This window comes from Suricata suricatta, chromosome 11 (genome assembly GCF_006229205.1).
Source record: "Suricata suricatta isolate VVHF042 chromosome 11, meerkat_22Aug2017_6uvM2_HiC, whole genome shotgun sequence".
In the NCBI taxonomy this organism is placed as follows: Eukaryota; Metazoa; Chordata; class Mammalia; order Carnivora; family Herpestidae; genus Suricata; species Suricata suricatta.
In genome coordinates, this window is record NC_043710.1 from 53658939 (window position 1) to 53673422 (window position 14484).

Below are 14484 nucleotides of genomic sequence, written 5' to 3' on the forward strand. Positions count from 1 at the left end.
AAGCATCCAGCTTTGGCTCAGGTCATGATCTCACATTCATGGGTTCAAGCCCCACGTCGGGTTCTATGCTGACAGCTAGCTCAGAGCCTGGAGCCTGTCTTCAGATTCTGTGTCTCCCTCTTTCTGTCATCCTCCCCTGCTCACGCTGTCTCTCCCTCTCTCAAAAAATAAATAACATTAAAAAAAAAAAACTCCCTGCTGTAGACAAAATCATAGGTAAAAATGATAAGCCATAGACAGAAATAAACATCATGAAGACTAGTTAGGTGTTAGCGAGCTAGCATTCCAATAACCACATATAATAGAGCAGTCTGAAAGATCCTAAGATAACTATGTGTTTTAAATGGTTAAGAAAAGTATCAACACTATACAAAGGAATGAAGACTAAGTGTTGTGAAGATTCTGTGTACCAGGACAGTAAATATCTAGGCCAAACCAAACCAGCATACCTGTCAGATCACACAGCCACAGAAGAGGAGGTGCCTTCATTTTTGATGGGCCCTGTAATCTGCCTGAACCTAGAAGTGGATTGATATACCACAATCTCAGAGGGAGACCATGTGGTCTATAATGTTTCTGTTCTCGGGTGTCTGTCTTTATTATCTTCTAAGCCATAGCCAGAACAGTTGACCTGTTCAATGCAGGTGGTCTGCTGCCTTGATATGGTAACTCTGTGCACATTCTCGTTTGCAGACATTATGATCTCAACCAGCTGCTGGAGCCTCGAAGCATAACAGCAGATCCTTTGGATTACCGCCTAAGCTGGCACTTGTGGGAGGTGCTGCGGGCTCTTAACTATACCCATCTCTCAGAACAGTGTGAGGGTGTGCTCCAGGCCAGTTTTGCTGGCCAACTGGAAAGTGAGGGGCTCTGGGAGTGGGCCATCTTTGTCTTCCTGCACATTGACAATTCAAGGTGAGTGAGAAGCCATGAACCCATGAGGTACATCTGGGGCTACAGGGCAATACCAAAGAATCAGTCTCTTAGGGTTTAGTTCTTTAAGCATCTAGAATGTATTTTGGGTCCAACCTTTGATAAACCTTAATACCATTCAATCCACAGCTGTCTCTATATTCATGTGAAGAAGTTAGAAGTGAGACTGTCTTGAGTTTAGTGCCAAATAATGGCTGTTTATCAGAAGTGATCTCTGTGAACTGCAGTGATCATGGAAAACTTTAGAGGAGAACAGGAAATAATTAAGTGGAAGAGGGAGGATATGTCTACATGGAGCACCCATAAACATAGACATAGATTCAGTTGGATGTAGCATGTTTAGGAATTAGGCAGAAATAGTGCTTGCTGAGCTGCCTCAGTGGATCTGCGAAGTGATACAATGAGTTGGCAGGGAGTGCCCCTGGCCTTTTCTGTCTGTTGGCTTTCTCCCTCTCTTGCTTGCCATCCACCCATACCTACCCTCAAGTTTGAGAGCATCATATTTCCCAGTATATCCTTACTTAGAGTGTAAGGATTTGGCTCTCTATCCTAAAATAGCCTTTTCTCCATGGTGTGGATGAGATAAATTGGTAGAGATTTTTTTCTGTTAATGGTAGTAGCATGGCCTTACAATTAATAACAAAAACATTTATATAGCACTTTGTTGCATAGTACTTTTATATATATTTATACTCTGTTGCAAATACTTTATATCTAAATTAGTGCTCATAGTGAACCTATAAGGTAACACTCTGATAATCTGTTTTACAGATGAGCAGCCCAAGGCAAGAGTGATTAACTTTTGCTCAAGGTCACATAGCTAGTAAATGGCAGTCTTCCCACTCAGGACACCCAGAGTCTGTGCATTTAATCTTATGCTGCACTGTCATGTGATACAGTATGAAAAAGAGTTGAGTTTTATAGTCAAATCTGCCTCAATTCTGGATCTATCATATACTCACCTTGACCTAGAATAAAGCTTACTCACTTTTGATTTTTGGTTAAAGATACTCTCTTTTTATCTACAGAACCATAATATTAATCCATACCTAGTCAAAGGAATTAAAGGAGGAAAGGTTGGGGAGCCTGGCTGGCTCAATCAGCCAAGCATGTGACTCTTGATCTTCATTTGGATCATGAGTTTGAGCCCCACATTGGACAGTGAGATTACTTAATTCAAAAAAAATTTTTTTTTTACAAAAAGAGAGTAGAAGTATAAAGCATCTAGCACAGCCTTTCGTATAAGGAATTTCTCTTCTCCCTTACAGAAAGCAAAATGACTTCATACTTTACCCTTGGGTTTATTTAAACAAATTCATGGGGATTTCACAGGTTAAAAGGATGGCTAATAAAACTGATGATTCAGAGTAGCCTCTAGGGAAACAGATCCTGTTTCTGTTTATTTATTTAAGTTATCTCTACACCCAATATGGGGCTCCAACTTACCACTCTCTACTGAGCCAGCCAGGTACTCCCTAGTAAAGAACTTTTTAAAAGAAGCAGTTAAGGTGAGATTGGGGGTCCTTGAAAAGGTGTTCAGAAAAGAATCTATGATGAAAATACTTGTTTTGATTTTAAATTTAAACGGCTGGTCCTTTGGCTCAGTTAGAAAAGGACTCTAAAGGGACTTAAGATCAGAAAGAATGAGGGTAAGAGAAATGAATTAGGAAAGTTCATGGTTTTGAAGGGGGGTGGATAAAAAGCAAACAAGAACCTGGAAGAGACCTTACCTTTAAAAACTACTTTGTTGGGGCGCCTGGGTGGCTCAGTCAGTTGAGCCTCTGACTTCAGCTCAGGTCAGAGCTCACGTTCGTGGGTTCGAGCCCCGCGTCAGGCTCTGTGCTGACAGCTAGCTCAGAGCCTGGAGCCTGCTTCCGGTTCTGTGTCTCCTCTCTCTACCCCTCCCCTCTCATGCTCTATCTTTCTCTGTATCAAAAATAAATAATAACATTTAAAAAATAAATAAATAAATAAAATAAACTACTTTGTTTACTTATACTGACCATATGAGAGAAAAAGAAGGAAGAAGGTTGGGAATGGACTGCAAAGAACTGCTCTGTGCAGAATGGGATTCTTCTAGACCTTGACCTCCTGCTACTAGAAAGAAATTAAGGAAAAGAAAGGGAAAGCCTTTTTTTTTTAAGCACTAGACAGCCTTCCCTAGAGTATTAGTTTTCACACTTTTTTTTTCATAATATTTTATTGTCAAATTGTTTTCCATACAACACCCAGTGCTCTTCCCCTTAAGTGCCCTCCACTATCACCACCACCTCTTTTCCCCCCTCCCCCTTCCCCTTCAACCCTCAGTTCATTCTCAGCATTCAATAGTCTCTCAAGTTTTGCATCTCTCTCTCTCCCCAACTCTCTCTCCCTCCTCTGCTCCCCCTGGTTCTCCATTAGGTCTCTCTTGTTTTCCTGCTAGACCTATGAGTGCAAACATATGGTTTCTGCCCTTCTCTGCCTGGCTTACTTCACTCAGCAGGACACCCTCAAGGTCCATCCACTTTCCTACAAAGGGCCATATGTCATTCCCTCTCATTGCCATGTAGTACTCCATCGTGAATATATACCACATCTTCTTGATCCATTCGTCAGGTGATGGACATTTAGGTTCCTTCCATGTTTTGGCTATTGCTGACATTGCAGTTTTCACACTTTTTTGATCATGAAAATATAATGTGCTTAGATACTTTCTATTTCAATTAAAAAATAAATGCAGATATGATGGCTTTTGATTTTTTTTTTTTAAGTCAGGTTTCAAGTCCACTAAGGGTTAAGACTTGCAGTTTGGGAGACCATCCCATGGGTCACTCTTCGTTGTCTGGGGCAGTCTTCTCCATCAATGAAGATAGAATTTATTGAGCATTGTCTTTCTTCCTACAGTGTGCGTGAGAATGCTGTTCGAGAGCTGCTTACGCGGCATTGCCAACTATTGGAGACCCCTGAGTCTTGGGCTAAGGAGACTTTCCTGACCCAAAAGCTTTGTGTGCCTGCTGAGTGGATTAATGAGGCTAAAGCAGTGAGAGCACACATGGAATCTGACAAGCATTTGGAAGCCCTCTATTTATTTAAAGCTGGACACTGGAACCGCTGCCACAAACTCATCATAAGGCACTTAGCTTCTGGTGAGTCCTTCAGACTAGGGCCTGTGTCTCCTGGAAATCACCCCAAATTCTTCCAGCCTCTGAATCCCATGATTAGTCTGGCTAGAGGTGATGTTCTCTATGGGGCTTTGAGGTCTTGCATCAGATTACACTTCGCAAAAGTTCTTTGTGCGGAATAAACTTGGCCAGGATGAGGGGCTAGAGGGGCAGGGGTAGACAGCAATATTGTTACATCACTTTTGCCAAAGATGTGCTTGATATGCATGAATTACGTTAAACTTTTTGTGTACTTATTAAATTTGATTCACCAAAATTAAAAAGGAGACAGTATAACTGATAGCATAGAAATACAAAGGATCCTTAGAGACTACTATGAAGTTATATACCAACAAAATGGACAATCTAGAAAAATTGGATAAATTCCTAGGAACATGTAGCCTTCTAAGACTGAATCATGAAGAAATAGAAAATCTGAACAGACCACTTACTAGTAAAGCAGATAGAATTGGTCCTCAAAAAACTCCATATAAATAAAAGTCCTGGACCAGATGGCTTCACTAGTGAATTCTACCTAACATTCATAGAATTAATACCAGTCCTTGAACTCTGGTTTCTTCTCAGATCGCATAAATCTTTCTCCTTTAATACCAGTCCTTGTCAAACTCTTCCAAAAAACAGAAGAGGGGAGAACACTTCCAAACTCATTTTATAAGGTTAGCATTATTCTGATATCAAAACCAGACAAGGATACCATAAGAAAAGAAAAGTACAGACCAATATCCCTGATGAACATGGATATAAAAATTCTCAGCAAATTATAAGCAAATTGAATTCAGCAGTACATTAAAAGGATTATACACCATGATCAGGCGGGATTTATAACAGAGATGGTTTAACCAATCATTGTGATACACCATATTAACAAAATAAAGGATGAAAATCATGATCATCTCAAGAGATACAAGAAAAGTATTTGACAAGTTCAACATCCATTTATGATAAAAACTAGTAGCCATAAAAGGAACATACCTCAACAATAAAGGCCTTCTATAAACCTCAGCTAACATCATACTCAATGGTGAAAAGCTTTCAGCTCTTCTTCTAAGGTTAAGAAAAAGACAAGGACATCTCCTTTCACTACATTTATTCAACATAATATTGGAAGTCCTAGTCAGAGCAGTAAGTCAAGAAAAATAAGAGGCATCCAACTAGAAAGGGAGTAACAAAACTCGATTGTTTGCAAATGACATGACTATATATAGAAAACCCTGAAGATTCCGCCAAAAAACTTTTAGAATAAATGAATTCAGTAAATTGCAAGATACAAAATCAATATCTAGAAATCTGCATTTCCATATACTAATTATGAACTATCAGAGAAATTAAGAAAACAATCCATTTACAATTGCATCTAAAAGAATAAAATACCTAGGAATAAATTTAACCAAGGAGATCAAAGACCTATACCCTGAAAACTATGACATTGATGAAAGAAATTAAAGATACAAAGAAATGGAAAGATATTCCATGTTTGTGGATTGGAAGAATTAATATTGTTAAAATATCTTTACCACCTAAAACAAACTACAGATTCAATGCAATTTTCTGCCAAAATTCCAGTGGCATTTTTTACAAAAGTAGAAAGAACAACTCTAAAATTTATATGGAACCACAAAAGACCTCCTGTAGTCAAAGTGATCTTGAGAAAGAAGATCAAGCTGGAGACATAACACTCCCTGATTTCAAGTTCATTTTCAAAGCTATAATAAACAAAACAGTACGGTATAGGCCTGAAAACAGACACACAGATCATTGGAAGAGAATAAAGAGCCCAGAGAACTGAGACACCTGGGTATCTCAGTTGGTTAAGTGTCCAACTCTTGATTTCAACTCCGGTCATGATCTCATGTACATGAGTTCAAGCCCCATGTTGGGCTTTGCTTTGGATTCTTTCCCCCACCCCCACCTTGCTTGTGCTCTGTCTTAAATTTAAAAAATTAACTTTAAAATCAGAGTAGAAAGCCCAGAAATAAACCTACATGTATGTGGTCAATTAGTTTATGACAGAGGAGCCAAGAATATATAGTCTTCTCTTGGAAAGACTGAACAGCCACATGCAAAATAATGAAACTGGACCACTGTCTTATACCATGTACAAAAATTAACTCAAAATGATTAAAACCTTGAATTGTAAAACCTCAAGGCATAAAACTAGAAGAAAACATAGGCAGTAAGCTCCTTGACATCCATCTTGATGGGTTTTTTTTTTTTTTTGGATGTGACACGAAAAGCAAAGGCAACAAAAGCAGAAATAAATGGGACTAATTAAGCTAAAAGGCTTTTGCACAACAAAGGAAACCATCAACAAAATGAAAAGGCAACCTACTGAGTGAGAGAAGATGTTTGCAAATCCTTAATCTGATAAAGGTTAATGTCCAAAATATTTAACTCATATAAAAATAACTCAAAAAAATTGATTGAAATATAGGCAGAGGATCTGAGTAGACATTTTTCTAAAAAAAAATACATCTTTTGTTGTACATCACTAATCAGAAATGCATATCAAAACCACAGTGAGATACCACCTCATCCCTATTAAAATCACTGTTCAAGAAGAAAATAAGACTGATGAGGATGTAGAGAGAAGGGAACCCTTGTGCACTGTTGGCAGACATGTAAATTTGTGCAGCCACTATGGAAAACAATTTGGAGGTTCCTCAGAAAATTAAAAATAGGGGCGCCTGGGTGGCTCAGTTGGTTAAGCATCTGACTTCAGCTCAGGTGATGATCACATGGTTCTTGAGTTCAGACCTGCATCAAGTTCTGTGCTGATAGTTAGGGCCTGGAGCCTGCTTCGGATTCTGTGTCTCCCCCTCTCTCTGCTCCTCCCCACGCACGCTCTATCTCTCGCTCTCAAAAAGTAAATAAACATTTTAAAAAATTAAGAAAGAAATATTAAAAATGGAACTACCATACGATTCAGCCATTCCATTTCCAGGTAGTTATTAAAAAAAAAACACACACACACAGCTCGAAAAGATAGGTGTAACTCCATGTTCATTGCAGCATTATTTACAATGTCCAAGATAGGGAGACAGCCTAAGTATCTATCAGTGGATGGATGAAGAAAATGTGTGTGTGTTTGTGTGTGTGTGTGTATAGTATACATATGCAATAGACTGTTATCCAGCCATAAATAAGAATGAAATTTACCATTTGCAACAATATGGGTGGACCTCAAGGCATTACACTAAGTGAAATAAGTCAGAGAAAGACAAATACTGTATAATATCACATTATATGTGGAATCTTAAAAAAAAAAAAAAAACTGAGACACAGAGAACAGATTGGTGGTTGCCAGAGAGGTGAGGGGTAGAAGTGGGCAAAATGAGTAAAGGGAGACAAAAGATACAAACTTCCAGTTACAAAATAAATAAGTCATGAGGATGAAATAAACAGCATGGCAGCCGTAGTTGTTAATACTGCATATTTAATTAATATTTAGTTAATATGCTGCATATTTGCAAGTTGCTAATAATATAGGGGGCACCTGGCTTGCTCAATCAGTGGAGCATGCAACTCTTGGTCTTGGGGTTGTGAGTTCAAGCCCCACATTGGATGTAGAGATTGCTTAAAAATAAAATCTTTTAAAAAAAGAAAGTTGCTAATAGAGTAAATCTTAAAAGTTCTCATCAGAAGAAAAAAATTCTGTAACTATATATATGGTAACATAAGGACATTGTGGTGCTCATTTTGCAATATATACAAGTATTGAATTGTTATGTTGTGTACCTGAAACTATCACGTTATAGGTCAATTATGTCTCAAAAAAAGAAAACAGAGGGGTGCCTGGATGGTTTAATCGGTTAATCATCTGACTCTTGATTTCGGCTCAGGTCATGATCTCACAGTTTCATGAGTTCTAGCCCCATGTCAAGCTTGTGTTGAAAGCACAGACTGTGCTTGAGATTCTCCCTCCCTCACAGCCCCTCCCTGGCTCACATTCTCTTTTTCTCAAAAATAAATAATAAATTTTTAAAAAAGAAGAAGAAAAAGAAAACAGAGGGAAAAAAACACCAGATATCTCTATTTGGGGAACTGAAGCAAGAACTTTTTCACATTTTCTTTGGAGAATTTCAAGATACCTACTTGCATTTCTCTAGTTTGACCCAACATTATTTCCCCTTCCTCCCTGTTTTGGATTTCTGTCATGTCCTTTGTGTAGTTTTGAGAACCATATACTTATGTAGACATAGTGCTTAATATTTTGTTTCTTCAGATGCCATCATTAATGAGAACTATGGCTACCTGAAAGGGTTCTTGGAAGACCTGGCACCTCCAGAGCGCAGCAGCCTAATCCAGGACTGGGAGACATCAGGGCTTGTTTTCTTGGACTATATTCGGGTCATGGAGATGCTTCACCAGATACAGCAGGTACCTGAGTTCTTGAACCACTGCTTGGTTTTCCTTTTCCCTGGCCCTTAAAGCCACAGAGACCTCAAAAGTCCTGAGCAACCACTTGAAAAACTTAATGGCAGAGATAGAATGGTCAGTGCAAGAGGGGTGTTTTGATGAGGCTAATTTACTGTAGCCACTATGACAGCTGTATCAAAACTTAAAAAAAAAAACCTCCTGCAATAGACATGCCGAGCCTTCTCTACAGTCTCCCTTGTCCAGCCCTAGTTTGAGTGAACAGCTCAGGGATGAGAGAGAAAGTAAGGTCAGAGATTTGGTGAAGGTAATTGTTTCATACATCATTTGGCATGTTTAAAATTGCAAGTTTTAACAGTGTTTTTAGTCTTCATTAAAGGTATTGGGGTCAACCTTGATAAGATCGTAAGATAGGCCTCCATTGCTTATAGCCCAAAGACCAAACTCTGGAACATAGAATTAAAGCCCATATAGAGGCTACTTTAATTCCTTTCATTCCTGCCTTACTCCTATTAGTGTTATCCCACATTCCATGTGCCAGCCTGCTCTAATCACACTAAATTACTCATGTGGTTTCCAACAGAATTTGTTTTATTTCACTTTTTAGCACACATTTAGGCTTCCTTTAAGATTTGCATTTCTAGGGGCGCCTGGGTAGCTCAAATCAGTTAAGCATCTGACTATTGGTTTCTACTCAGGTCATGATCTCATGGTTCCTGGGATTGAGCCCCACACATGGGGCTCTGTGGTCATAGCACAGAGCCTGCTTGGGATTTCCACCCCCATCTCTACACCCCTCCACCCTTTTCTCTCTCTCTCTCTCAAAATAAATATATCAACTTAAAAAAAAATCTTTACATTGCTGTAAGCTCTACTTTCTTCTTATTTTCCCCTAAAAAATGTTTATTGCACTTTCTTACTACCAAAGCACTTGGTACATTAGTCTACTAACTGTATTATAGTTACTTACCTACATCTGTCTTGCAGTTACCATGAGCTCCTTTTGGGAAGATCTTTAAGATTAAGGTACTAGAGCATAGTGGTTAAGAATCAGGTTCTAGAGCCAAACTGTTATATTCAGTTAATGGTTCCCTCACTCACTAGCTATCGTAAGCAAATAAATTAATGGCACAGATTATCATAGATATCTGACAGTTGTCACAAAGATTAAAGAGAACACTGTTTTAGCAGACTACTTTATATATACTGTTTAGTAATTTTTATCTGTTATCCTTATCAAAATCCCCACTGCTAGCACAGTGCCTGCCACATGATATGCATAACTTATTTGCTGCACATTTAAGATGGATTAAAAGCATCACCCCTAAATTATCACTGAAGAAAGCTCTTTTCTTTTTTTTTAAATAGTTTATTGCCAAGTTGATTTCCATGTAATAACCAGTGCTCTTCCCCATAAGTGACCCTCTCCATGACCATCACCCCCTTTCCCCCTCCCTCTTCAGCCCTTAGTTTGTTTTCACTATTCAAGAGTCTCTCGTGATTTGCCTCCCTCCTTCTCCCTAACTCTTCCCCACCCCCTTTCCCCTTCCCATGGTAGAAAGCTCTTTTCTAGTTGAACTTTAATACATTTACACAATCTAGTTATTGAGAACTTTCTATTCCCAAACACTGGTGGATTTGGGGGCTTTGAAGATAAGCAGTAGTGTATGTTTTACCCTTACCAAAGTAATGATTTTGGTGAGGAAGAAACAGGGAAACCAAGTTACTATAGAATGATACATATAAGGATTAAGCAAAGAGTATCTTTTAGTAACACATAAATGGAGTACCTAACCCAGTCTCAGGGAGTCAATAAGGCTTTCTAGAAGTGAATCTAAGCTCTCAATGAAAAGCAAGGATGGTGGAACAGAATGCTTCAGCAGAGGGAATAGCATGAATAGGAGTCTAGAGATCAGAGAGATTATAGTGCTTCCAGGGAACTTTGAATAAGAGGAAGTATTGGTGTGTGGAGTGGAAAGGGAAGCTGAGTAGGTATAGTAAAACCACAAAATCTCTCACCTGGACTACTGTAGACACCTTATTGGTCTCCCTACTTTTACAATTGTTCCTTTACAATTTATTTCTGCACAGCAATCAACATGATTCTCTCTTTTTTCTCTTTAATTTTATTTTAACATTTATTTATTTTGAGAGTGTGAGTGGAGGAGGCACAAAGAAAGAGAATCCCAAGCAGGCCTCAGTGCTGTCAGTGCAGAGCCCATTGCAGGGCTCGATCTCCTGACCATGAGATCATCACCTGAGCTGAAATCAAGAGTCAGACACTTAACTGGCTAAGCTACTCAGGTGCCCCCAAAGTGATCTAATATATAAATCATATCATCTCACTCTAAAAACATTCCGGTGGCTTGTCATTTCACTTAGATTAAAGTGCTCCTTAGCAAGTCATATAAAGTTCTGCATGAATGATTCTTACCTCTTTTGTGCCATGACCTCCTTGACAGTCTGGTGAAGCCCATGGATAGCTGTCAAATGTGTTTTGTTGCAAAAATGAAAATTCATGGGATTACAAAAGAAACCAGCTATGTTAACATACACTTGCCAAAATATTAACTTATGGTAAGTAATAAGTGCTTTAGCAGTGGATCTCCTAACTATTATAATTTTGAAGTACTACATTATTGCTTAAAATCTACATTAATAATTAAATGCTAACTTTTAGAAAAAAGTTAGTAAAAATATTTTATTTTTCCCAGTTCAAGTTCACAGACTCTCAAAATTCTAACGACCCCCCGTTATGATTCACTGGCATATAAAACCTCTCCAGTTTTATCTTCTATTCTCCTCTTTAAACTCTGCATTTTACGGGCACCTAGGTGGCTCAGTTGGTTGAGCATCTGACTTCAACTCAGGTCATGATCTTGCAGTTGGGCTTGTGAGTTCAAGCCCCACATCGGGCTCTGTGCTGATAGCTCAGAGCCTGGAACCTCCTTCAGATTCTGTGTTTCCCTCTATATGTCCCTCCCCCACATGCTCTCTTTCTTGTTCTCTCAAATATAAACATTAAAAAAAAAATTTTTTTACTCTGCATTTTACCCACCTGAGCTTTCTTTGCACTCCTATCTTGTAGTTTTAGCTGTCCTCTTTGCTAGGAAAGCTTGACCCTGTCGTTGTTTTTAAGGTCTCCACTTAGGTATGACCTTCCTCAAGAAACCCTCTCCTGATCCTCCAGTCTGAAGTAGCCATCCAGTTTTTCTGCCACATTACCCTCTTTGAATTATCTGCATAGTTAATGATTCTTTTAAGACTTACTTCCAATGATTTCTTTATTTCTATGAATTTCTTGAGAGCAAAGACCTCATTTTATTTACTAGTTAAAAGTCTAGAGACTGGATTCTTTTGGTTAAAAAAAGTACTTGCAGAGGTGTTAAATGGTAGATTCTGCAAAGCCCCCCAAAAGTAAATTCCGTGAGAGAGGTACTTCATGGAAGAGTTGAGTGAGCATTTGGAGAAGGAGGAGGTATTAGTATAGTTAGTAAGTAGGGTGATTTAATTTAAGAGTTTGAGAGAGGATGGTCTCAAACTCTTACTCTGAGAGGTAAGAGTCACATGTGAGACAAACAGGGATAAGATGCTGCTGGAAAATTTTCAGAATATAAGTAAAGAATAAAAGGGGCGCCTGGGTGGCTCAGTCTTAAACATCTGACTTTGGCTCCGGTCGTGATTTCATGGTTCATGGGTTTGAGCCCCATGTCTGGCTCTGTGCTGACAGCTCGGAGCCTGGGGCCTGTCTTCGGACTCTGTGTCTTCTCTCTCTGACCCTCCCCTGCTAACATAGTACCTCTCTCAAAAATAAAAATAAAACACTAAAAAAATAATAATAAATACAGGGTTCCTGCCTGGCTCAGTCAGAAGAGCATACATCTCTTGATCTCAGGGTCAAGTTGGAGCCCCACGCTAGGGGGAGAGATTACTTAAATAAATAAACTTAAAAAAATTTTTTAAGAATAAAAATACAGGTTTGCCTCAGTGGCTCAGTTGGTTAAGCAATCAACTTTGACTCAGGTCATGAACTCCCAGTTCATGGGTTAAAGCCCCACATTGGGTGCTCTGCTGACAGGTCAAAGCCTGGAGCCTGCTTCAGATTCTGGGTCTCCCCCTCTCTCTGCCCCTCCGTTGCTTGCACTCTATCTCTCTCTCTCAAAAATAAATAAACATTAACAAAAATTAAAAAATAAAGATAAAGACTTGCTTTTTAGAAAGATCACTCTGGCAGGGGTCCTGGGTGGCTCAGTGGGCTAAGCATCCAACTTTGGCTTGGGTCATGATTACATGGTTGTTGAGTTCAAGCCCCACGTCAGGCTCTGTGCTAACAGCTCAGAGCCTGGAGCCTGCTTTGGATTCTGTGTCTCCCTCTCTCTTTGCCCCTCCCCTGCTAACTCGCTCTTACACTCGCTCGCTCACTCGCTCTCTCTCAAAAATAAAAAAATTTTTTTTAATTTAACAAAGATCATTCTGGCTACCAGATGGTAGGGAAAAGGATATAATGGGGATGACATGGGAGATAGTGATCAAGGTTTTAAGATACTTCAAGTAAGAAGTAATGATAGCATGAGCTAGGGTAGTGGCCCTGGAAAGGGAAGTGGAAAATTGGAATATTAAGCTAAAGATTTAGGAATCATCAGCGCACATTGATCATAATTCAAGCCATAGGAGTGGGTTGCAACATAGTGAGAAAGCACACAGTGAGAAGAAGGCCCTGCTATATTTTAGAGAGGGTTGTGAACTTGGAGTTAGAATACCTAAATTTAATACTAATTTGGGCTTTACTTCTTTCTTACTGTGCGTTCTTAAGAAATTATATAATTTCTCTGAGCCCACCCTGATCTGTCTATATTTTTGGTGCCATGTTAAGTCATGTTAGTTACAATGGTTCATGAATGCTAATCTCTGACTTGCCCAATCCAAGGCTTTACATACTATATGTTACTTTCCTTTTGTGGATTACTGCTGAGGTTGTGCCTTGTCCTCAGTGATTAGGCTGTCTATAGTGGTGACAGGACACTGCCAGCCAGCTTCAGGGGTTTTCTCTGTTGTTTCAGAGCTTGGCATAATCAGTCTATGGATAGAATTGGGGTGAGGAGAGCTCCCTTTGGCCTAATTGGTTTCTCTGCTTCTTTGTAGATGGATTGCTCAGTTTATGAAATGGAGCAGTTACACACCAAAGTGACCTCACTCTGCAACCGCATACAGCAGATCCAGTGTTACAATGCCAAGGATCGCCTGGCCCAGTCAGGTAAGCCTCCATCCTTCCATGCTTCCTGTTTTTATGATTATTACACCTCTGCCCTGATGTTCCCCCTTCCCACCCCTCATCCTTGGTCCCCACTCCATTTTTTTTCTCTCCAGACATGGCCAAACGCATAGCCAACCTGCTGCGGGTGGTATGGAGCCTTCAGCATGCCTCTGATGCAACCTCTGACTCAACACCAGACCCTCAGCGAGTCCCTTTGCATCTCTTGGCTCCCCACGTTGGCCGGCTCCCGATGCCTGAGGACTATGCCTTGGAGGAACTGCGTGGCCTCACACAGTCCTACCTGCGAGAATTGACTGTTGGGAGCCAGTGAACCCCAAGTTCCTCCCAACACACTCACATGCTCATTCACACTCATCACACAAAGATCCTTTGCATTGAATTGGTTGTCACTGTTTGCATTCTCGGTTGGCTATGGAATCTATCCTCTTTTCCTGCTGCCTCAAGCAGCGTCCTTCATTTGTTCAGGGTTTTTCTTAATACTGAACAAAATATAAGGGCTTTTGGAACCCAAAAAGGAGCCGCCACGTCTCTTTTTACCATCCTTAAGACCATTCTTCCCCCCCGCCCCTCCTTTTTCTTTTAAAAAAGGATGAATAAAACACCTTTGGCAGAATTCTTCCCAGACAACTAGGGAATCCTTTTCCCTCTCAGCCATTCTGGATCTTGTGACCCTCCATCCAACCTGCTACCCTACTCCTACCTCAACCCTTCTAGGACAAATGTGTTCATCAAGGACTGTCT

General features: G+C 39.8%; 1 protein-coding gene across 7 annotated transcripts in view; it reads left to right on the plus strand.

The window, feature by feature from the left end:
• NUP98 (nucleoporin 98) overlaps positions 1-14356 on the plus strand; it is a 114028-nt gene extending 99672 nt beyond the window's left edge. For all 7 annotated transcript variants that reach the window (XM_029915340.1, XM_029915344.1, XM_029915345.1 and 4 more), the window contains 5 exons: positions 694-915; positions 3817-4058; positions 8317-8471; positions 13611-13722; positions 13836-14356. In XM_029915340.1, coding sequence (XP_029771200.1) covers positions 694-915; positions 3817-4058; positions 8317-8471; positions 13611-13722; positions 13836-14053 — 949 coding nt within the window. In that variant the 3' untranslated portion in view covers positions 14054-14356. The remainder of the gene's footprint in view (positions 1-693; positions 916-3816; positions 4059-8316; positions 8472-13610; positions 13723-13835) is intronic.
• Positions 14357-14484: the final 128 nt, after the last annotated feature.